At 39.9% G+C, this 23,250-nt stretch overlaps 1 protein-coding gene across 1 annotated transcript in view; it reads left to right on the plus strand.

Moving 5' to 3' along the window:
• Positions 1–20,529, plus strand: part of oafa (OAF homolog a (Drosophila)) — a 63,737-nt gene extending 43,208 nt beyond the window's left edge. Inside the window, exons 2-4 of the mRNA XM_061972106.1 lie at positions 11,266–11,400; positions 11,473–11,653; positions 19,651–20,529. Of these exons, the coding sequence (XP_061828090.1) occupies positions 11,266–11,400; positions 11,473–11,653; positions 19,651–19,925 (591 nt within the window). The 3' untranslated portion in view covers positions 19,926–20,529. The remainder of the gene's footprint in view (positions 1–11,265; positions 11,401–11,472; positions 11,654–19,650) is intronic.
• The last annotated feature ends 2,721 nt before the right edge of the window (positions 20,530–23,250 follow it).

The following is a 23,250-nucleotide window of genomic DNA, read 5'->3' on the forward strand; positions in this document are numbered from 1 at the left end:
ACACACACACACACACACACACACACACATGCACACAGTCCCAGTGTAGAACCATGTGTGTACAATACGGGAGGTCTTAAAGTTGCGGGCAAATGGCATTCTCGCTGTTATCTCTGTTGACCTTTTTTTTTCTCTTTACATCTTATTGGGTGACTCTGTTCATTCATCACTTGCGTACTTCAATAAAAGTAGTATTCAGAAGAGTAAGTTGTAACAAAGACACTGCTTGCGCTCTGACAAAAATGAAGCATGATTCCTTTGGGATTCCAACGGGGGAAAAAAAGACAAATACAACAGAAAAACTCATAGCTGAGTTGGGTTTGTTTGTTTTGTAGCAGGTCACTTCTTGGTTTGGATAGCATGACTAAAATACTCTGGACCATTACTTTTTCGATTCATTCCTGCTAAAAAGTTACTTAGCACTGTGTTTAAAATAAGTCCCCAAGGTCCTACAATAGTGTATTCGAGGTCTGTTAGCCAAGGTTTAACCGTGATACTAGGATTTAGACCGTTTAAAAGTGTCTTTCCTAAGGCCCCGTTTACACTATGGTAAATCCCACCTAACCTTAGACACACACAATCAATGGTCGTTTAAGACTCCCTCCCGCCCTCCGTCAGTCAGTGCAACATACTTGCCAACCTTGAGACCTCCAAATTCGGGAGATTGGGGGGGTTGAGGTGGGCGAGGCCGGGGGGCGAGGTTAAGGGGGGAGGAGTATATTTATAGCTAGAATGAACTGAAATTCAAGTATTTCTTATATATATATATATATATATATATATATATATATATATATATATATACCTGTATACATTAAATAAAATAAATACTTGACTTTCAGTGAATTCTAGCTATATATGTATATATGTATTTTATATATATATATATATATATATATATATATATATATATATACATATAAATAAAATAAATACTTGAATTTCAGTGTTTATTTATTTACACATATACACACATAACACTCCTCTCTACTCATTGTTGTATTTGAAAGTGCAATGCTTTGCAGCCAGTAGCACAGCCTTTGAAGGAACGTAGGTATGGGCAGTGTAATATTCTGGGTTGGAGTCAATAACCAGGCGAGGTGACGAAGGTATGTCTCTTTACTTCATACTTCAGAACCGACTCCCACACTTGCCGTCAGGGTGCGCAATACAACGTAAACCACAGAACACTATACGGTATAGTATTCTGTGGTTACTTTTTGGTTGGCCAAGCGGACGTGACGACAGGCTGTCCTCACTCAGGTCCGCACGGACCTGGAGGGGGCGTGCCTTAAGTCCGGCTGGAAATAGGTAAAAATTCGGGAGAATGGTTGTGCCGGGAGATTTTCGGGCGAGGCACTGAAATTCGGGAGTCTCTCGGAAAATTTGTGAGGGTTGGCAAGTATGCGGTGCAACGCGACCTAGTACGCATGCGCGGAAAATGCGCACGTCATAGTCACCTCCAGTGTTGCTTTGTGTGCAAGTTCTTAAATGTAACTTATCTGAACAATATCCAGTGGTGTGGAATTTCAATTAACTGGAATCCAGTGCGCTGTGGGGCCCTATTGTATTGAATCACACTTGAGACATCAATGTGACAAAGAACATTTGACAACAATCAAACTAGGGATCTAGATATCTGGTCAGGACACTCCTCACTCTTTTGCCTTCATCTTCATTGTCCATTCGTTTTTGGTGACTTTATATACTCTGGACATAGCCGTTGAGTCCGCGACATACATGGCGGACAATAACTGATACAGTCTGCTTTGCCAGTCCAAAAGCATTCGCCTTTTTCCGTAGTCTTCCCTCGATGGCCAGGTAATACAAAGCACACGCTACCTTTTTTTATCACATCAATGGGAGCCCGCATTCTTGTTGACTTTCCTTCGACAAATGGACAAAGTTTTTCGGTAAGTAGAATCACAGCTGACCTGGACATTGGAAAGTTCTCTTGCCGTCTGAGAAGTGTTGTATCCCAAATAGCTGCAATCGCTTTCACTTAAGGTATTCATGTGTGATTTCCACAAGTGTCTGTACATGTAGAAGAAGGAGAAACACGGGCATGTCTGAATGACTCGCCTCCATATTTCCAGTGGTTAGCTGCGAGTTACGAAATTGCTTTATTATGAAGCTGGCTGTGGCGCGTTCTTTCTGACGTCACTTCCTGTGTGGGGCACGGTCTTTCTGGCGTCACTTCCTCTCCGAAATCAGTTTCAATGAGTCCATACAAAGTTAAGTGCCGGAAATTCAAGAAATAGACGGCGGACTTACCCGTGTAAAAATTATCTGAAGAGGGAGACCTTAAACGATGGTTTAGTGTGGCTGAAACGGGGCTTAGGCTAAATAATTATTTGTTTAAAGGGTTAAACGACTTACTGTAGACATGGCCTAAGCCGGCTAAGGTTATCCAAGGTAAATCCCACCTAACCTTATCCTTGTCCACATACACACAATGGTCGTTGAAGACTCCCCGCCCCCTCCGTCCGCCAGCGCCACGCGACCTAGTACGCATGCGCGGAAAATGCGCACGTCATAGTCACCTCTAGTGTTGCTTTGTGTGCAAGTTCTTAAATTAAATTTAACTTATCTGAACAATATCCTGTATTGTGTTATTTCAATTAACTGGAATCCAGTGTGCTTTCAGGCCCTATTGTAGTGAATCACACCTGAGACATTATAAATTAATCAAATCTTTATTGGACATGTAAAAGTACACAATGTGATAAAGAACATTTTACATCAATCAATCTAGGGATCTAGATATCCGGTCAGGACACTCCTCACTCTTTTGCCTTCACATTCATTGTCCATTCCTTTTTGGTGACTTGATATACTCTGGACGTAGACGTTGAGTCTGCGACATACATGGCGGACAATAACTGATACAGTCTGCTTTGCCAGTCACGTGATATTTTTTTACAGTGTCCGTAAAAATAAATAAATAATGAAATGAATAAGGCGAATCCTTATATACCGTATTTTCTGGACCATAGGGCGCACCGGACTATAAGGCGAACTGTCATTGAATGGTCTATTTTTATCTTTTTTCATATATAAGGCGCACCGGATTATAAGGTGCATTAAAAGAGAATGTGTCCCGTGAAAAACCGTCCGACCAGAACTCTCTAATAACTAAAGTTCTTTGGGTGAATAATGTATACTCACTACACCGGTATGTTTTAACGCTTTCATGGTGAGTTTACTGAGAGATATAAGTAGAAACTTTACTCTACTTTATATTAGAAATGGCAAAAGCGGAGGATGAATGTCCCATAACAAGAAGATAGAGAAAAAGAAGAAGCTTATCGACTACGGTGTCGGCACGAACTACAAAGACGGACTCGCACAATTTTTCAGGATTTATGCAGATCCCAAATACAGATCAGCAGGTACCAGAAGGTAAGAAAAGTTGCTTTTGCATAATTTTGCGAAACAAACCGCCGGATAATGTTTTACCTTATACTCACACGATAAAAATTCCCCATATGTTGAATCACATGAAGCAGTGCGGCTTAATAGCCTACCAAAGTCGTACTAAAACATTTTGATAGATTTTTGAATGCTCTATATTCTATATTTTCAACGGAACATATAAAATGTTTTTTTTTTCTCCCTGAGTCATATTGCAGTCTACACGTATCTCTTCTGTTTGACTGCCATCTACTGGTGACACTTATCATTACACCATGTACCAAATAAAATTGCTTCAACAATTATTCCATACTTTATGCGCACCGGGTTATAAGGCGCACTGTCGAGTTTTGAGGGAAAAAAAGATTTTAGGTGCGCCTTATAGTCCGGAAAATACGGTAATTATAGTATTCACTGTTACATGCGGCCTTCTGGGGGCAGCCGTAACTGTGACGTGGCCCTCAATGAAAACAAGTTTGACATCCCTGTTCCAACTAATCCAACAAGTAAAAACAATATCTCCCACTGTTGCTCCAATCCAAATAAGTGTCTTCGTACTTCCTGTGTGTCTCCCACATGTCACACAGACCTGTGAGAGTAATGTCACAAAAAAGCCCCTGCAGCAATATTTGCTGAGTCATTTGCTCCCGAAAGGTCAAATGGCGTCACGTGATATCTGTTTGCTCTTATTGTGTGCCTGTCAGACAGCTTCAACAGACGGGAAAAAATAAAGAGCAACATGCGAAGCAAAAAAAAAAAGCTTTCTGTAAGGCGGGGTGGGGGTTGCATTTTTGTTTTGCTTGCAGGAAATGGGAGCAGAGCTCATTAAGGGTTATCTGGGGGATGTTTATTTGAGGGGAGGTGGGGGAGCTTCTCCTGCGCAGCCTGTTTGCTTCGTATGTCAGTGTGAAAAGCGGAGGAGTGGTGGGTTTTTTTGGGGAGGGGTGTCTGTCTTGGGCAGTGGTTCTTAACCTGGGTTCGATCGAACCCGAGGGGTTTGGTTAGTCGGCCTCAGGGGTTCGGCGGAGCCTCCGCCGCAGAGGTCTAGACACACCCGACTCATTGTGTAAATAAAAACTTCTCCCTATCGGCTTATTATGGATACGGCAACAGCAGAAGTCACACTGATTTGCAGGTGTGTAATGTGTTGTGAGTTTATGTGTTGGTTTTGTTCTTTGAACAAGGTGATGTTCATGCACGCTTCATTTTGTGCACCAGTAAAAAAAACATAACTTTGTCTTGAATTAAAAAAACAAAACACATTTTATTTTTCACTAAAGAAGGCTTCGGTGAATGCGCATATGAAACTGGTGGGGTTCGGTACCTCCAACAAAGTTAAAGGCCTACTGAAATGCGATTTTCTTATTTAAACGGGGATAGCAGGTCCATTCCATGTGTCATACTTGATTATTTCGCGATATTGCCATATTTTTGCTGAAAGGATTTAGTAGAGAACATCGACGATAAAGTTCGCAACTTTTGGTCGCTGATAAAAAAGCCTTGCCTGTACCGGAAGTAGCAGACGAGTAGCGTGACGTCACAGGTTGTGGAGCTCCTCAAATCTGCACATTGTTTACAATCATGGCCACCAGCAGCGAGAGCGATTCGGACCGAGAAAGCGACGATTTCCCCATTAATTTGAGCGAGGATGAAATATTCGTGGATGAGAAAAGTGAGAGTGAAGGACGAGAGGGCAGTGGGAGCGATTCAGATAGGGAAGATGCTGTGAGAGGCGGGTGGGACCTGATATTCAGCTGGGAATGACTAAAACAGTAAATAAACACAAGACATATATATACTCTATTAGCCACAACACAACCAGGCTTATATTTAATATGCCACAAATTAATCCCGCATAACAAACACCTCCCCCCTCCCGTCCATATAACCCGCCAATACAACTCAAACACCTGCACAACACACTCAATCCCACAGCCCAAAGTACCGTTCACCTCCCCAAAGTTCATACAGCACATATATTTCCCCAAAGTCCCCAAAGTTACGTACGTGACATGCACATAGCGGCACGCACGTACGGTCAAGCGATCAAATGTTTGGAAGCCGCAGCTGCATGCGTACTTACGGTACTGCGTCTGCGCATCCAACTCAAAGTCCTCCTGGTAAGAGTCTCTGTTGTCCCAGTTCTCCACAGGCCAATGGTAAAGCTTGACTGTCATCTTCCGGGAATGTAAACAATGAAACACCGGCTGTGTTATCCGGCACAACAGTCAGGGGGTGTATTCTACGGCGGGGGTGCGTTATACGGCACAACACCTGCCGCAATACACCGCTTCCCACCTACAGCTTTCTTCTTTGCTGTCTCCATTGTTCATTGAACACATTGCAAAAGATTCACCAACACAGATGTCCAGAATACTGTGGAATTTTGCGATGAAAACAGACGACTTAATAGCTGGCCACCATGCTGTCCCAAAATGTCCTCTACAATCCGTGACGTCACGCGCAGGCGTCATCATACCGAGACGGTTTCAGCAGGATATTTCGCGCGAAATTTAAAATTGCACTTTAGTAAGCTAACCCGGCCGTATTGGCATGTGTTGCAATGTTAAGATTTCATCATTGATATATAAACTATCAGACTGCGTGGTCGGTAGTAGTGGGTTTCAGTAGGCCTTTAAGAACCACTGGTCTAGGACTAAAACTGTAGGAGGGTGGGGATGGGGGGGGGAGATGTCAGATGAATAGGACAGGTCTGCTCTCCTAGCTGGAGCTTCCCATCATCCTTTGCACAAACAGACTCTTTATGGCCTTTGGTTTGGCGCCAAATCTCTCGCATACTTGCCAACAGCAACAAGGATTTTTTTTTTTCTTTCATGGATTCTCCACTATCACAATTCTCCTACTTCTACTGTTCCTCGTGAAACAGGAAGAGTGCATGTTTTCCCCATTTTGTAGCACGGGAGAGTATCGGACCATCTTTTGTGAAAAAATGTGTCCCAGTGCCGGTATATCTGATTTTTAGGATCACTGATACAAGACCTCACAATAATGTCTGATTGAATGCTAAAAACGACAGACCGCCTTAAAAAACGGAATTTAATTGAATTTAATTGACACCCAAAATGTACATGAAAATAAAGAATGTGGGATTTACAATATTAAGTATGAACGATAAAACACTAAATATTGACAACATATGAACGTCACACCCTCTCTCCATCAACATATTTTACAATCGAGCAAAAATGCAACAAACACAGCGAAATATGAACGTGAAGGGTAAAAAACTCCCACCTACGATCTGATATATCACTAAGCTTTAGAACTTTGTTGTAAAAATCTCCTTCCGCGTCTGTCCCTGACACCCACATTTTAGGCTGGCCGCTCTGGAAACACTCTGTGGAAACGCTCCCCACCCACACTGCTTGGTGCCTCGTCTGAGCTGCTGTGACTTAGATTACCATAGTAACTAATTAGATCACCATAGTAACTAGTATACCATGCAAAAGCGCAGATTCCAACCATTGAAATACTTTGTATAGTTCAAGACTTACGGTCATTACAAAACATCACTGCACATCATAATGGCAGCTACACTTTCCATCTTAAAAATCTAAAAAAAATCGATTTGGGATTGTCCGATGGGCCATATTGAAAAGCTCAACGGCCGCATGCGGCCCCCGGGCCTTAATTTGGTCTGATTTATCGTCATGAACTGTAAAAAAAAAAAAAAAAATGGCTATACATTCTACGATTAAAAACTGTCAGCTCAGTCACCAGAATTTTAACATAAAAACAACATAGAGTTTCATAAATAAAAATAGAATACTCGAAGAAAACCAATATGGATATAGAGCTAATGGTTCAACTTCGATGGCTTTAATTGAAATTACAGAAGAAATTACCAATGCAATAGATAGTAAAAAATGTGCGGCAGCAGTTTTTATGGATCTAACTAAAGCATTTGACACAATTAATCACAATATTTTAATCAAAAAACTAGAACGATATGGCATCAGAGGGTTAGTCTTAAACTGGATAAGAAGTTATCTAATGAACAGGAAACAATACGTGAAGCGAGGCGAACACACGTCTACAACGCTAAATATATCCTGTGGTGTACCTCAGGGATCAATACTAGGACCTAAATTATTCAATCTCTATATAAATGACATTTGTAAAGTTACAAAAGATTTAAATTTAGTATTATTTGCGGATGATACAACAGTGTTTTGTTCAGGAGAGAACACACAGAAGATACTACAAATAATAACAGAAGAAATTAACAAATTAAAAAGATGGTTTGACAAAAACAGACTATTGTTGAATCTCAGTAAAACTAAAATAATGCTATTTGGTAACAGTAGAAGAGAAAGTCAAACACAAATACAAATAGACGGAATAGAAATTGAAAGAGTAAATGAAACCAAATTTCTAGGTATAATGATTGATGATAAATTGAACTGGAAATCTCACGTAAAAAATATACAACATAAAGTAGCAAGAAACACGTCAATAATGAATAAAGCAAAACATGTTCTAGACCAAAAATCACTTCATATTCTCTACTGCTCACTAGTGTTACCATATCTGAGTTACTGTGTAGAAATATGGGGAAATAATTACAAAAGTACACTTCATTCATTAACGGTGTTACAAAAAAGATCAGTTAGAATAATACATAATGTTGGATATAGGGAACATACAAACCCTTTATTTATTGAATCAAAGATACTGAAATTCCACGACATAGTGAATTTGCAAACAGCTAAAATTATACACAAAGCAAACTATAACCTGCTACCCAAGAATATACAACAGTTCTTCTCAACAAAAGAGGAGAAATATAATCTTATAGAAAAATTTAATTTAAAACATTTGTACGCACGTACAACACTTAAGACCTTCAGTATATCAGTATGTGGAATTAAATTATGGAATGGATTAAGCAAAGCCATCAAACAATGTACTAATGTGATCCACTTCAAGAAACTCTTCAAACTTAAAGTGTTTACAAAGTACAAAGAGGAAGAACCATGATAAACATTCTGAATTTATTTAATTCATCCATTCTTTCATTCTTTCACTCTCAAAATAATCTTACTTATCTCATCATATGAAATGTAACTTACTTCACCAATTATTATTTATTTACTTATTTTTATTGTGATTACTTATGGAGTATATTATGAATAAATTGAGAACAGGAAGTGAACAAAAGTTTTAGCAACTGTTATGTAAAAGAAAAGGGGTAGGATTAAATAAGCTCTGCTTCTTCCTCCTCCTTTTCGAACATGTTGAAAAGAGAAACTGGAGATTGTGATGTATCATGTTGTATGCTTGCATGTTCGAAATAAACTCAACTCAACTCAACTCAACATTGGTACAGTTTTTCAATTTGCAGTAATTTGGTGTGAAATGTTATGGTAAAATTCTGATGACTGGGCTGCCAATTTGTTTTAATCGTAATAATGTTTCTTACAGGCTAACTAGTTATGTTTGAATTTAAGAACCTCTACGGTAAAGTTGTGACTTTTTGACGCTCTATGGAAAAGGATCATCTCGGTCGCCATGCTTCGCCCACGTGTTGAAAGAGATGAAATGAACTATCTAGGAGGAACTGGCTATAGAACAACACCTGGAAATGGCAAACATTAGCAGATAATGACTTTTGTGACAATCATAGCCACATTTTCACTTTGGCCCTTGGAGGCAAAATGTTTGGGCACCCCTAACGTAGATTGGAAATCAAGATGGGCTGGATCCGCAAAAGCTGTTCTTGCTCTTGCCTTTGCAGTCTATTCAATTGAATATAAGTTGAAAAGGATTTGCAAATCATTGTATTCTGTTTGTATTTACCATTTACACAACATGCCAACTTCACTGGTTTTGAGTTTTTAGGAAAATGGCAGTCACACATAAGAGATACGTGTAGACTGCAATATGACTCAAGTAAACAACACCAAAATGTTATATGTTCCATTGACAATATAAAACATTACACATGGCGCTCAAAAATCTATCAAAAATGTTTTAGTTTGACTTCGGTAAGCTATGAAGCCACAACCCTTGATAGATTGTACTGTGCTTCAACATACGAGTATTATTATGGTGTGTGTATATAAGGTAATCTTGTTATGGGACATTCACCCTCCGCTGTTGCCATTTCTAATATAAAGTAGTGCAAAGTTATTACTTATATCTGTCAGTAAACTCACAATGAAAGTGCTAAAACATACCGGTGTAGTGAGTTTACATTATTCACCCAAGGAACTTTTGTTATTAGAGAGTTCCGGTCGGACGCTTTTTCACGGGACACATTTCCGGCGTTGTTGTTGCACTAGTGAGCCACGGATGAGGAGATGCTGCTCCGTTATTGATTGAAGTAAAGTCTGAATGTCATTAAAACAGTTAGCGCCATCTTTTGACACTTCTTCCACCCCCGTCCTTGCACGCTACACCGCTACAACAAAGATGACGGGGAGAAGACGCTGTCAAAGGTGAGCCACGTAAATAATACCGCCCACAAAACGGCGCATCCTGAAGCGACTGTCAGAAAGCGGCTTGAAGATGATCTGTAAAACATCATCTATGCAACATTTTGACCAAAGAACCACCATTACATGTTATGTAGACCAGTGTTTTTCAACCACTGTGCCACGGCACACTAGTGTGCCGTGAGATACAGTCTGGTGTGCCGTGGGAGATGATGTAATTTCACATATTTGGGTTAAAAATATTATTTGCCAACCACTAATTATAATCTGCAAATTATGTGCCGATGTTGAGTGTCGGTGCTGTGTAGAGCTCGGCAGCGTGACCGTGTAATACTCTTCCATATCAGTAGATGGGAGCTGGGAATTAATTGCTTTGTAGATGTCGGGAACACGTTGTGTGAGACGACAAGGGTTTGTCGTCGTATCTAATGCTTAAACCAAAAATAAACAAAAGGTGAGTGCCCCTAAGAAAAGGCATTGTAGCTTAGGGAAGGCTATGCAGAACGAAACTAAAACCTAACTGGCTACAAAGTAAACAAAAACAGAATGCTGGACGACAGCAAAGACTTACTGTGGAGCAAAGACGGCGTCCACAAAGTACATTCGAACATGACATGACAATCAACGATGTCCCCACAAAGAAGGATAAAAACAACTGAAATATTCTTTATTGCTAAAACAAAGTAGATGCGGGAAATATCGCTCAAAGGAAGACATGAAACTGCTACAGGAAAACACCAAAAAAATAGGAGCGTAAGACAAGAACTAAAACACCACACACAGGAAAACAGCAAAAAAATACAAAATAAGTCAGGGTGTGATGTGACAGGTGGTGACAATACACCTACTTTGAGACAAGAGCTATATTGATACAGTACACCTACTTTGAGACAAGAGCTATAGTGATGCTTGGTTGGTTATGGTTTAAAGTCATATCCAAAAATTGCGACAACGACTTTTTACTGTCAACTGAGTTTCGTTATTTAGTGATTTCTGCTGGTGGTGTGCCTCTGCATTTTTTCAACGCAAAAAATGTGCCTTGGCTCAAAAAAGGTTGAAAAACACTAATGTAGACCACAAGGAAGTGTTTTACATTAAAAAAAATTATAATAATATGACTCCTTTAATGCGCCTTTTGTATGAAAATAGACCTGAATAGACCCGCTCATCGGCAGTGCGCCTTATAATCCGGTGTGCCCTATGGTCCGGAAAATACAGTATGTTGTTTTTGCGTAAACAAAGCACCCAGGCGACAAACAGCCGCTGAAAACAATACTTGTTCTTTGTCATGATGTTCTGGTATTGCTCACCAACTAGACAAAGTACAAACAATGTTGATGTAAATGTCTCGTGGGAACTTCGGCTATTGCTCATCTCTGGCTTCTCTTGGCAGGAAGTGAAAATATTCCAATCGCTAATCCTGGGCGAGCTGGAAAGAGGGCAGAACCAGTACCAGGCCCTGTGCTTCATCTCTCGCCTCAACCGCAATGAGATCATCCCCAGCGAGTCCATGGCCCGCCTCAGACAGGTACGAGCATCGTTTACGCCAAGACCTGATTCCAGGTGCTGATTTATTTATTTTTTTATTTTTTTATCGCAGAAAAACCCTCACGCCATCCGCTTGGCGGAGGAGCGCCGAGGCCTGGAGCAGCTGACCATGAGCGCCGTGGTCAATCTGAGTCGGGCCTGGCAGCTGAGCAGCCACATCCACAACATGTGCAGCGAGGCCAGAGAGGCCATCTACACCAGGGAGGCTGACGTCAAGCACTGGCTGGACAAAGGTCACGCTTGGTCTTATCTTCCATTATCTCTGCAACTGTCACAGGATGGCTTTAACCACAGTCTCTTCTCTCTCCATCTACTCCCCATTCGCCCTTTTCGTACACTCTTTATCACCATGGTGCTAACATCTCTGCTTCATAGCATCGAGACACGTCTGTCCTCTTAGCGCAGCTGATAGGACTCCTAGCATTATCTTTCTAGTGATTGTACTCGCAGCTTCTGTGTTTTATTTTTGTATGTTTGCATTCCTAATACTTCCTGCACATTGGCAGTAAGTTATTTAATAATTCCCTGAAATGCCAAAGAATGCAGAAGAAGCCTTAGTTTGGGAGGGTCCCGATCCAATTTTTTCACTTCTGATACTATACGGATATTGGCGGAGACCGATTTTAGTCCAATGCAATATCAGCAGGAATCATAGCACATACTTATTATTTTGTAGTGTTAAATGTTAGAAAAAGGTTTGCTCAAGTGAAATTTGTCAAACAAAGAACAATTGGTAAACACTAACATACCGTATTTTCCGGACTATAAGGCGCTTAAACAGTGACAAGAGACACATTCCTACTGACTACAAGTCAAACAATATGTTTAAAAGTACCGTATTTCCTTGAATTGCCGCCGGGTGTATAGTATGCGCCTTCCTAGAATTACCGCCGGGTCAAACTCATTTCGCAAAATAATTAGCGCATGCTTAGCATTACCGCCGGTTCAGGATTAACGCCGGGTCAAACTCGTTTCGCAAAATATTATTTTTATTAGCGCATGTCTAGAATTTCCGCCGGGTCAAACTCGTTTCGCAAAATAATTAGCATATGCCTAGAATTTCCGCCGGGTCAAACTCGTCAAAATGGAGGAGGCTGATTTCAATAATTTAAAATCGCATAAAGGGAAGAAGATTAAGAGCTATTCAGTAGGATTTAAAGTCCAAGCTATTGAATATGCTAAAAAGAACAGTAAGCAGCTATGTTTTATTAATATACCGTAGCTGCGTGTGTCAAATATGAGTCATTAGATGACTCCCGCCTCCTGGTGGTAGAGGGCGCTAGTGATCCTTCTTGCGACTACTCGGCTGCAGAAGAAGTGACAACAAGCAGCAACAGTTAGCAGCGATTGTTTATTTTTTCCTCTCGCTTTCACTTTTAACATGGAGGATTACATATCTAAAACAAAACAGTTTTCTAAACTGGACTTTCAATCGAAGCATTAAAGGAAGATCTCCATCGAGACAGAGAGACTATTAAAACTGAAGAAAGATAAGGAAGACTTCTATAAACAAGTTATCGATGCTTTTGGTCAGAAGGAGCTGCGCATGGACTTCATTTATAAGTAAAGGTAAGACCATAATAACGTTTTTTTTATTAAATGTGCTTTTCATGATTGTATCCTTACATCACACTCAAATTTATAAGCACAGGCCTAAATTTACCGCATGCCTTTGGTAAGCGCCAGAGTGAGAAGAGGTTTTAAAATAATTAGCGCATGCTTACATTTACCGCATGCCTTTGGTAAGCGCCGGAGTGAGAAGAGGTTTTAAATTAATTACCGCCCCGGCGGCAATTCAAGGAAATACGGTAATTGTAATTCAGATTGGTAGCAAAATAATTCCCCTCCACAAAGTTTTATGTAAATTAATTACCGTATTTTTCATACTATAAGGCACACTTAAAAATCCTTTCATTTTCTCAAAACTCGACAGTGCGCCTTATAACCCGGTGCGCCTAATGTACGGAATGATTCTGGTTTTGCTTACCGACCTCAAAGCTATTTTATTTGGTACATGGTGTAATGATAAGTGTGACCAGTAGATGGCAGTCAAACATAAGAGATACGTGTAGACTGCACCATGATGGCAAAATGGCTCAAGTTAACAACACCAACATTTTCTATTTTCCATTGAAAATATAGAAGATTACACACGGCGCTCAAAAATCTATCAAAATGTTTTAGTATGACTTTGGTAAGCTATGAAGCCGCACCGCTTGATGGATTGTGCTGTGCTTCAACATAGGAGTATTATTATGGTGTGTGTATAAGGTAAGACATATTATCTGGCGTTTTGTTTCACAATATTACGCAAAAGCAACTTTTCTTACCTTCTGGTACCTGCTGATCTGTATTTGGGATCTGCATAAATCCTGAAAAATTGCGCACGTCCGCCTTTGTAGTCCGTGTCGACACTATAGTCGATAAGCTTCTTCTTTTTCTCTTATCTTCTTGTTATGGGACATTCATCCTCAGCTGTTGCCATTTCTAATATAAAGTAGTGTAAAGTTCTTACTTATATCTGTCAGTAAATTTACCATGAAAGCGCCTTATACTCCGCCCTATGGTCCGGAAAATACAGTACTTTTTTAATTTTGTCGTGGGGTTGTCCCGATACCAATATGTTGCTACCGGTGGTGGTACCAAAATGTTTTTCAATACGTTTCGATACTTTGCAAAATAATGGGCACCACAAAACATCTTTCATTTTTGGCTTCATTTTAACAAAAAACTATTACAATATAATAAACATATGGTTGTTATTGCACTCCAAGAACAATTTAGAAGATTAAAACACAAATTAAAAGACATTAAAGACATTGGGCTTTTCTTGTTGCACTCAAAGAACAATTTACAATTTTATATATTACATATAGCCTGCCATAATCTAGGATTAAGTTACAATAGAATATAAATCTTTATTGACATTGTATTAAATGCTTCATGATTTATGGTTGCCACTGTTGGTATGTGCTTTAAGATAAATAAAATCGTTCGAAAATACTAAAGTCAATATTGTTGTTAAAAGTACACAGATAAGACATGCAGCATGTAAAAACACACATTGTTAAGGATAAAACACAAATTGTATTGTCATTTCACGCGCTATGTGGGCATTTTGGGCTAATACCGTATTAAGGCGCACTTAAAATGCCTTCATTTTCTCAAAAGCCGACAGTGTGCCTTATAACCCGGTGCGACCAATGTACGGAATAATTCGGGTTGTGCTTACCGACCTCGAAGCAATTTTATTTGGTATGTAGTGTAATGACAAGTGTGACAAATAGATGGCAGTCACAAATAAGACATACGTGTAGACTAGAATCAGAATCAGAATACCTTTATTGTCATTGTATGGAAACAACAAAATTGAACAGCAATCCAACTCAGTGCTTTTAAAACAACCTACATAAAATAGTCTTAAAACAACAAACAATAATAAAAAATAAAACATTTTTTAAAACCTAACATATTGTTAAAAACATATTGCACAGCAGATCTCTAGCAGAGGTAAGCAAGTTAATAAAGTGGTGAGTGTTCAGGTACGTGCAGATTTTAGGGCAATAACAGCTCTAGGATAGAAACTGTTTTTAAAGCTATTTGTCCTTGCTTTGATGGTCTTATAGCGCCTCACTGAGGGCAAGAGTTAAAGCCAGTGGTGACCTGGGTGGGATGAGTCCCTGAGGATGCTGTTTGCTCTCCTGCTGCAGTGTCTCTTATACAGGTCCTCTAGAGATGTAAGAGGACATGCAGTGGTCCTCTGGGCCGCGTTTAGTAAACAACCAGTAAACAACATCAAAACTTAAAATGTTCCATTAAAAACAAAGAACATCACACGGGGCGCTCAAAAATCTGTCAACATGTTTTAGTACGACTTTGAAGCCACACCGCTTGATGGATTGTCGGCCCATTACGACTACCGTAGTCAGCGATACAAGTATAACTATGGTGTGTGTGTATAAGGACTGCAAAGTGGCACACATTAGCAGACATTATCTGCCGTTTTGTTCTGCAATATTATGCAAAAGCAACTTTTCTTACCTTCTGGTACCTGCTGATGTGTATTTGAGATCTGCATAAGTCCTGAAAATTTGCGCACGTCCCCCACTGTAGTCCGTGCCGATGCCGTAATGGATAAGCTTCTTCTTTTTCTCTATCTTCTTGTTATGGGACAATTACCCTCCACTGTTGCCATTTCTAATATAAAGTGGTGTAAAGTTCTTACTCATATCTCGCTATGGAAGTGCTAAAACATACCGGTGTAGTGAGTTTACATTATTCACCCAAGGAACTTTATTTATGCGAGAGGTTAGACGTTTTTTCACTGGACAATATTTCGGGCGTTGTTGTTGTTTCCGGATGAGGAGATGCTTGAATTAAAGTCAGAATGTCATTAAAACAGTTAGCTCCATCTTTTGACTCTTCTTCCACTCCCGTCCTTGCACGCTACACCGCTACAACAAAGATGACGGGGAGAAGACGCTGCCGAAGGTAAGCCACGTAAATAAGACCGCCCACAAAACGGCGCATCCTGAAGCGACGGTCAGAAAGCGACTTGAAGACGATGTGTAAAACATCATCTATGCAACATTTTGACCAAAGAACCACCATTGCATGTTATGTAGACCACAAGGAAGTCTTTTAAATTAAGAAAAAAATCATAATATGACCCCTTTAATGCGCCCTATAATCCAGTGCGACTTATGTATGAAAAAAGACCTGAATAGACCCGCTCACCGGCAGTGCGCCTTATAATCCGGTGTGCCCTATGGTCCAGAAAATACGGTAGACCGCAATATTGCACAATGTTCAGTGTGCTTGCTTTTAAATGTGCTTAGGTCAGAAAGTGCTGTGGCTTTGTTTAGTTTTCAGCTGTACTGTACTCCCACATGCCCACATTGATGTTGCATTCCGCGCAGAATGGAATTAGGAAGTACACCACTTGGAGCAGGTCTGACCTGACTGCAAAGGAACTACATGTGGCCCAGTTCTCCAGGACGGTCATCGTGCTCTGATCACTATGTTACTTGTTGGAATTCATGTTTTACCTAAGAAAACTGCACTCATGCAGCCCCAGATAAAAACGCTGCCATCGCCATACTTTACTGTAAGCAGGGCACAATTATCTTACCTACATTGTAAAAAAAAAATCTGTAGATTTTGTGGCAAAACACTGGCAGCTCAGTCCCCAGAATTTCACAGTAAATTTTTTTGTTATGGTTTACATTTTTTTCGAACATGGTTTTCAATAGGGCTGCAAATTTTTGGGTGTCCCACGATTCGAATCAATATCGACTCTTGGGGTCACGATTCGATTCAAAATCGATTTTTTTTTTTTTGCGATTCAACGCGATTCTCGATTCAAAAACGATATTTTTCCGATTCAAAAGGATTCTCTATTCATTCAATACATAGGATTTCAGCAGGATCTACCCCAGTCTGCTGACATGCAAGCAGAGTAGTAGATTTTTGTAAAAAGCTTTTATAATTGTAAAGGACAATATTTTATCAACTGATTGCAATAATGTAAATTTGTTTTAACTATTAAGTGAACCAAAAATATGACTTATTTTATCTTTGTGAAAATATTGGACACAGTGTGTTGTCAAGCTTATGAGATTTGATGCAAGTGTAAGCCACTGTGACACTATTGTTCTTTTTTTTTTTTTTTTATAAATGTCTAATGATAGTGTCAATGAGGGATTTTTAATCACTGCTATGTTGAAAGTGTAACTAATATTGATACTGTTGTTGATAATATTCATTTTTGTTTCACTACTTTTGGTTTGTTCTATGTCGTGTTTGTGTCTCCTCTCAATTGCTCTGTTTATTGAAGTTCTGAGTGTTGCTGGGTCGGGTTTGGTTTTGGAATTGGATTGCATTGTTATGGTATTGCTGTGTATTGTTTTGTTGGATTGATTAATTTAAAAATACAATTAAAAATAAAATTTAAACAAATAAAATTAAAAAAAAAATGTATTAAAAAAAATAAAATAAAAAATAAATAAATAAAAATAGATTTTTTTTAAATGAGAATCTATTCTGAATCGCACAACGTGAGAATTGCGATTCAAATTCGAATCGATTTTTTCTCACACCCCTAGTTTTCAGTTTCTCATTACAACATGTCAGAAAAAGAGTAAGAAAAGGCAAAGCTTCATCCATCCATCCATTTTCTACCGCTTATTCCCTTCGGGGTCACGGGGGGCGCTGGAGCCTATCTCAGCTACAATCGGGTGGAAGGCGGTGTACACCCTGGACAAGTCGCCACCTCATCGCAGGGCCCTTATGGGTGTTTTTAAAGCAAAATACTGTAAATGGAAAAACTCTACCACTGGTTTTGTTTTTTTACGGTAGAATTCTGGCAACTGAGCTTCTGTTTTATTATCGTAAAATTCATGGTTATTGCTTAAAAAAGGTTCATTATGTCTTCTTATTCATATACTTTTTTAAATTTTCGGTATATTAGATAATATACCGGATATATGGTCTGATAACAAGTAAATTTGAAAAAGTTCATGGTGGTTGTTTTTACAGTGTAAGTTGCTCTCTGTTTGGACATAATTGCCGGAATAACACTGGACAAAAGTATTGGGACACTTAGGACTAACACTAGTCAAAAGTATTGGGACACTTAGGACTAACACTAGGCAAAAGTATTGGGACACTTAGGACTAACACTGGACAAAAGTATTGGGACACTTAGGACTAACACTAGGCAAAAGTATTGGGACACTTAGGACTAACACTGGACAAAAGTATTGGGACACTTAGGACTAACACTAGACAAAAGTATTGGGACACTTAGGACTAACACTGGACAAAAGTATTGGGACACCTAGGACTAACACTGGACAAAAGTATTGGGACACTTAGGACTAACACTAGGCAAAAGTATTGGGACACTTAGGACTAACACTGGACAAAAGTATTGGGACACTTAGGACTAACATTGGACAAAAGTATTGGGACACTTAGGACTAACACTGGACAAAAGTATTGGTACACTTAGGACTAACACTGGACAAAAGTATTGGGACACTTAGGACTAACACTGGACAAAAGTATTGGGACACTTAGGACTAACACTGGACAAAAGTATTGGGACACTTAGAACTAACACTGGACAAAAGTATTGGGACACTTCGGACTAACACTAGGCAAAAGTATTGGGACGCTTAGGACTAACACTGGACAAAAGTATTGGGACACTTAGGACTAACACTGGACAAAAGTATTGGGACACTTAGGACTAACACTAGACAAAAGTATTGGGACACTTAGGACTAACACTAGGCAAAAGTATTGGGACACTTATGGACTACAAGTAGACAAAAGTATTGGGACACTTAGGACTAACACTAGGCAAAAGTATTGGGACACTTATGGACTAACACTGGACAAAAGTATTTGGACACTTAGGACTAACACTAGACAAAAGTATTGGGACACTTAGGACTAACACTAGGCAAAAGTATAGGGACACTTATGGACTACAAGTTGACAAAAGTATTGGGACACTTAGGACTAACACTAGGCAAAAGTATTGGGACACTTATGGACTAAAAGTAGACAAAGGTATTGGGACACTTAGGACTAACACTAGGCAAAAGTATTGGGACACTTATGGACTAACACTGGACAAAAGTATTTGGACACTTAGGACTAACACTAGACAAAAGTATTGGGACACTTAGGACTAACAGTAGACAATGACAATGTGAAATGGAATTAATTCATTTTTGTCCTCAAAATTCTACACACAATACTCTATAATGACAACGTGAAATGGAATTATTTATTTTTTGTCCTCTAAATTCTACACACAATACCTTGTTGAATGGGTAAAGACGGGAAACCCCAGCAAAAGTCTGTCCCGTCCAACGCTGCTTGCAGCTTTAATTTGTTATTATTTTCCTAAAACTTTGAGACTTTCCAACGTCCAGTTGCCGATGGCCTCGTGTGAACTACGGGCTACAAGCGAATATTTCTGACTCACAATAGCGTCAGGCGGCGGACGCTCGTCCCTCAGGGCGGAAACAATCAAGTCCAAATTGCACCGGGGTGAGGAGAATACGCATGAAAGCAGCAACGTTGTCCCCCCAACACGGTCACGCTCCCGCACCATTATCTGTAGTGCGCATCTTCTTTGCATAAGAAAGCCCCCAGCCCCAGATTCACACATTCTTTTGTCCTTTTTAACAGCTCTTCCTCTCCTCGCTTTCCACAGGCGTGGACAGCTCCATATTCGAGGTGCTGCCGCATACGACCGAGGCGCCCCACTTCCAGGCCTGCCACGCCACCAAGGACATGTGGCAGCCGTGTCTCTGCACGTACGCCCTCCGTCTGGAGTGGTACCCGTGTCTCCTCAAGTACTGCCGCAGCCGGGACAACGCGGGCCGGGGGTCCACGTACAAGTGCGGCATCAAGAGCTGCAGCAAGGGCTACCACTTCACCTACTACGTCCCCCAGAAACAGCTCTGCTTATGGGACGAGGAGACTTAGCACCTGCTCTATTTTCATGATAAAGGCCAGAACTGGAGCAGGCGAGACAAAAACATCACTGTGATTAAAGACAAGTGGCTTTTACTTCTGTGACAAAAACAGTCGCACAAAAAAAAAACGCCACCTCATCAACAACCTCACATGTTGGATTTATTTATTTTTGCTCGACTACGGACTTTTTGAAATGTTTTTCATATGAATCTCTTAACAAACCGCGAGTCCTCAAACATTACGATTTCAATTGTATTTCCTCAAGGCTCATTTGCAGCACATGTTTGTTAGGGTGTCAAGTAAACCAAAGTCAAAGCAAAAAGTTGTCAATAGGAGGGTGTAAGCTTTCCTTCTGTCTGCAAAAAGTGCCTATTCAGGCAGACGGTGGTTCTTACACTGCCATCTTGTGGTCCATTTGTAGCATTTATTTTGAATTTATGCAGCTCAAACCTTTGATCCCTTCCACCTCCTTGAACACGCCGGACCAAATAGAGCAGTACCAACTATGGCCTTTGCTGAGTAAGTGCCTCAATGTTCTTAAAAGAGTGTATGCACGGATTTTGTATGTCAGGACATGAACTTTTTCAAGAGTTAATAAAGGTTTCAATTTCCATTGTTGATTTTGCATATTTCACAAGTGTCATTTTTTTTTGGCTGAATGGCATACTTGCCAACCTTGAGACCTCCGATTTCCGGAGATGGGGGTTGGGGGGGCGTGCTTGGGGGCGGGGGCGTGGTTAAGAGGGGAGGCATGGCGTAGTGGGTAGAGCAACCGTGCCAGAAACCTGAGGGTTGCAGGTTCGCTCCCCGCCTCTTACCATCCAAAAAATCACTGCCGTTGTGTCCTTGGGCGGGACACTTCACCCTTTTCCCCCGGTGCCACTCACACCGGTGAATTGAATGATGAATGATAGGTGGTGGTCGGAGGGGCCGTTGGCGCAAATTGCAGCCACGCTTCCGTCAGTCTACCCCAGGGCAGCTGTGGCTATGAAAGTAGCCTACCACCAGCAGGTGTGAATGAATGATGGGTTCTACATGTAAAGCGACTTTGGGTACTTAGAAAAGCGCTATATAAATCCCAGTTATTATTATTATTATTATTATTATATTTACAGCTAGAATTCACCAAGTCAAGTATTTCATATATATATATATATATATATATATATATATATATATATATGTGTGTAAATACAAGAAATACTTGAATTTCAGTGTTCATTTATTTACACATATACACACACACAACACTCATCTACTCATTGTTGAGTTAAGGGTTGAATTGTCCATCCTTGTTCTATTCTCTGTCACTATTTTTCTAACCATGCTGAATACCCTCTCTGATGATGCATTGCTGTGTGGCACGCACAAAAGTGCTTTCATCAAATGCACTAGAGTCTGGAATCTTCCATCTCTCCCAAGCATGGCCCAAAACCGGTCAATCTTTGCTTCCTGAGGAAGATCTTCACTGACAAGCACTTGGTAGTCCACTACTTCGTCCCGGAGGCTATCCAGGTCCAATCGCAGCTGCGGCTTGGAACTTACAAGCGTATTTCTTCATCTTACTCGTCGTCGGCGTCGCCACAGCTGTATCTTCCTCGTTCTATTGCTTTGTCTCCTTGTTGTGTGCGCAGTTGTGCACTGCACTCTCTAAAAGCCCTAGATGTTATTGTCACATATGCATGTACAGTAGATGGCAGTATTGTCCTGTTTAAGAGTGTCACAACATTGCTGTTTACGGCAGACGAACTGCTTTACGGTAGACGAAAACGTGACTGCTGTTGTTGTGTGTTGTTACCACGCTGGGAGGACGTTAATGAAACTGCCTAACAATAAACCCACATAAGAAACCAAGAACTCGCCCTCCATCATTCTACAGTTATAACGTGATTGGGCAGGCACGCTGTTTATATTTTGGGAACTGGCTGTCCTCACTCAGGTTTACATGGAGCTGGAGAGGGCGTGGCCTCCAGCTCCGCCTGAATTTCGGGAGATTTTCAAGAGAAAATTTGTCCCGGGAGGTTTTCGGGAGAGGCGCTGAATTTTGGGAGTCTCCCGGAAAATCCGGGAGGGTTGGCAAGTATGCTGAATGGTGATCAGATAATGCTATAATGCAGTTTCCCACCTAGGCCTTCAGTGACGTCCAACTTGGTCCGACTTCAATAAATACCATAATTTATGTCGCCACATGACCACTGCTTGAAAGATACTTTGCATAAACTAGTGTTGTCCCGATACCAATATTTTGGTACCGGAACCAAAATTATTTAGATACTTTTCTAAATAAAGGGGACCACAAAACAAATTGCATTATTGGCTTTAATTTAACAAAAACATCTTGGGGTACATTAAACATATGTTTCTTATTGCAAGTTTGTCCTTAAATAAAATAGTGAACATGCGAGACAACTTGTTTTTTAGTGGTAAGCAAGCAAACAAAGGCTCCTAATTTAACTGCTGACATATGCAGTAACATATTGTGTCATTTATCTACCTATTATTTTGTCAAAATTATTAAGGACAAGTGGTAGAAAATGAATTATTAATCTACTTGTTCATTTACTGTTAATATCTGCTTACTTTCACTTTTAACATGTTCTATCTACACTTCTGTTGAAATGTAATAATCACTTATTTTTCTGTTGTTTTGATACTTTACATTAGTTTTGGATGATACCACAAATTTGGGTATTAATCCGATACCAAGTAGTTACAGGATCATACATTGGTTATATTCAAAGTCCTCATGTGTCCAGGAACGTATTTCCTGAGTTTATAAACATAATATAAATTTTTTTTTAAATGAAAGAAGATGTTGTGATTAGGGATGTCCAATAATGGCTTTTTTCCGATATCCCGATATTGTCCAACTCTTTAATTACCGATACCGATATCAACCGATATATACAGTCGTGGATTTAACACATTATTATGCCTAATTTGGACAACCAGGTATGGTGAAGATAAGGTACTTTTTAAAAAAATTAATAAAATAAGATGAATAAATTAAAAACATTTTCTTGAATAAAAAAGAAAGTAAAACAATTTAAAAACAGTTACATAGAAACTAGTAATTAATGAAAATGAGTAAAATTAACTGTTAAAGGTTAGTACTATTAGTGGACCAGCAGCACGCACAATCATGTGTGCTTACAGACTGTATCCCTTGCAGACTGTATTGATATATATTGATATATAATGTAGGAACCAGAATATTAATAACAGAAAGAAACAACCCTTTTATGTGAATGAGTGTGAATGAGTGTAAATGGGGGAGGGAGGTTTTTTGGGTTGGTGCACTAATTGTAAGTGTATCTTGTGTTTTTTATGTTGA

Source organism: Nerophis lumbriciformis, linkage group LG17 (assembly GCF_033978685.3).
Source record: "Nerophis lumbriciformis linkage group LG17, RoL_Nlum_v2.1, whole genome shotgun sequence".
Taxonomy (NCBI): Eukaryota; Metazoa; Chordata; class Actinopteri; order Syngnathiformes; family Syngnathidae; genus Nerophis; species Nerophis lumbriciformis.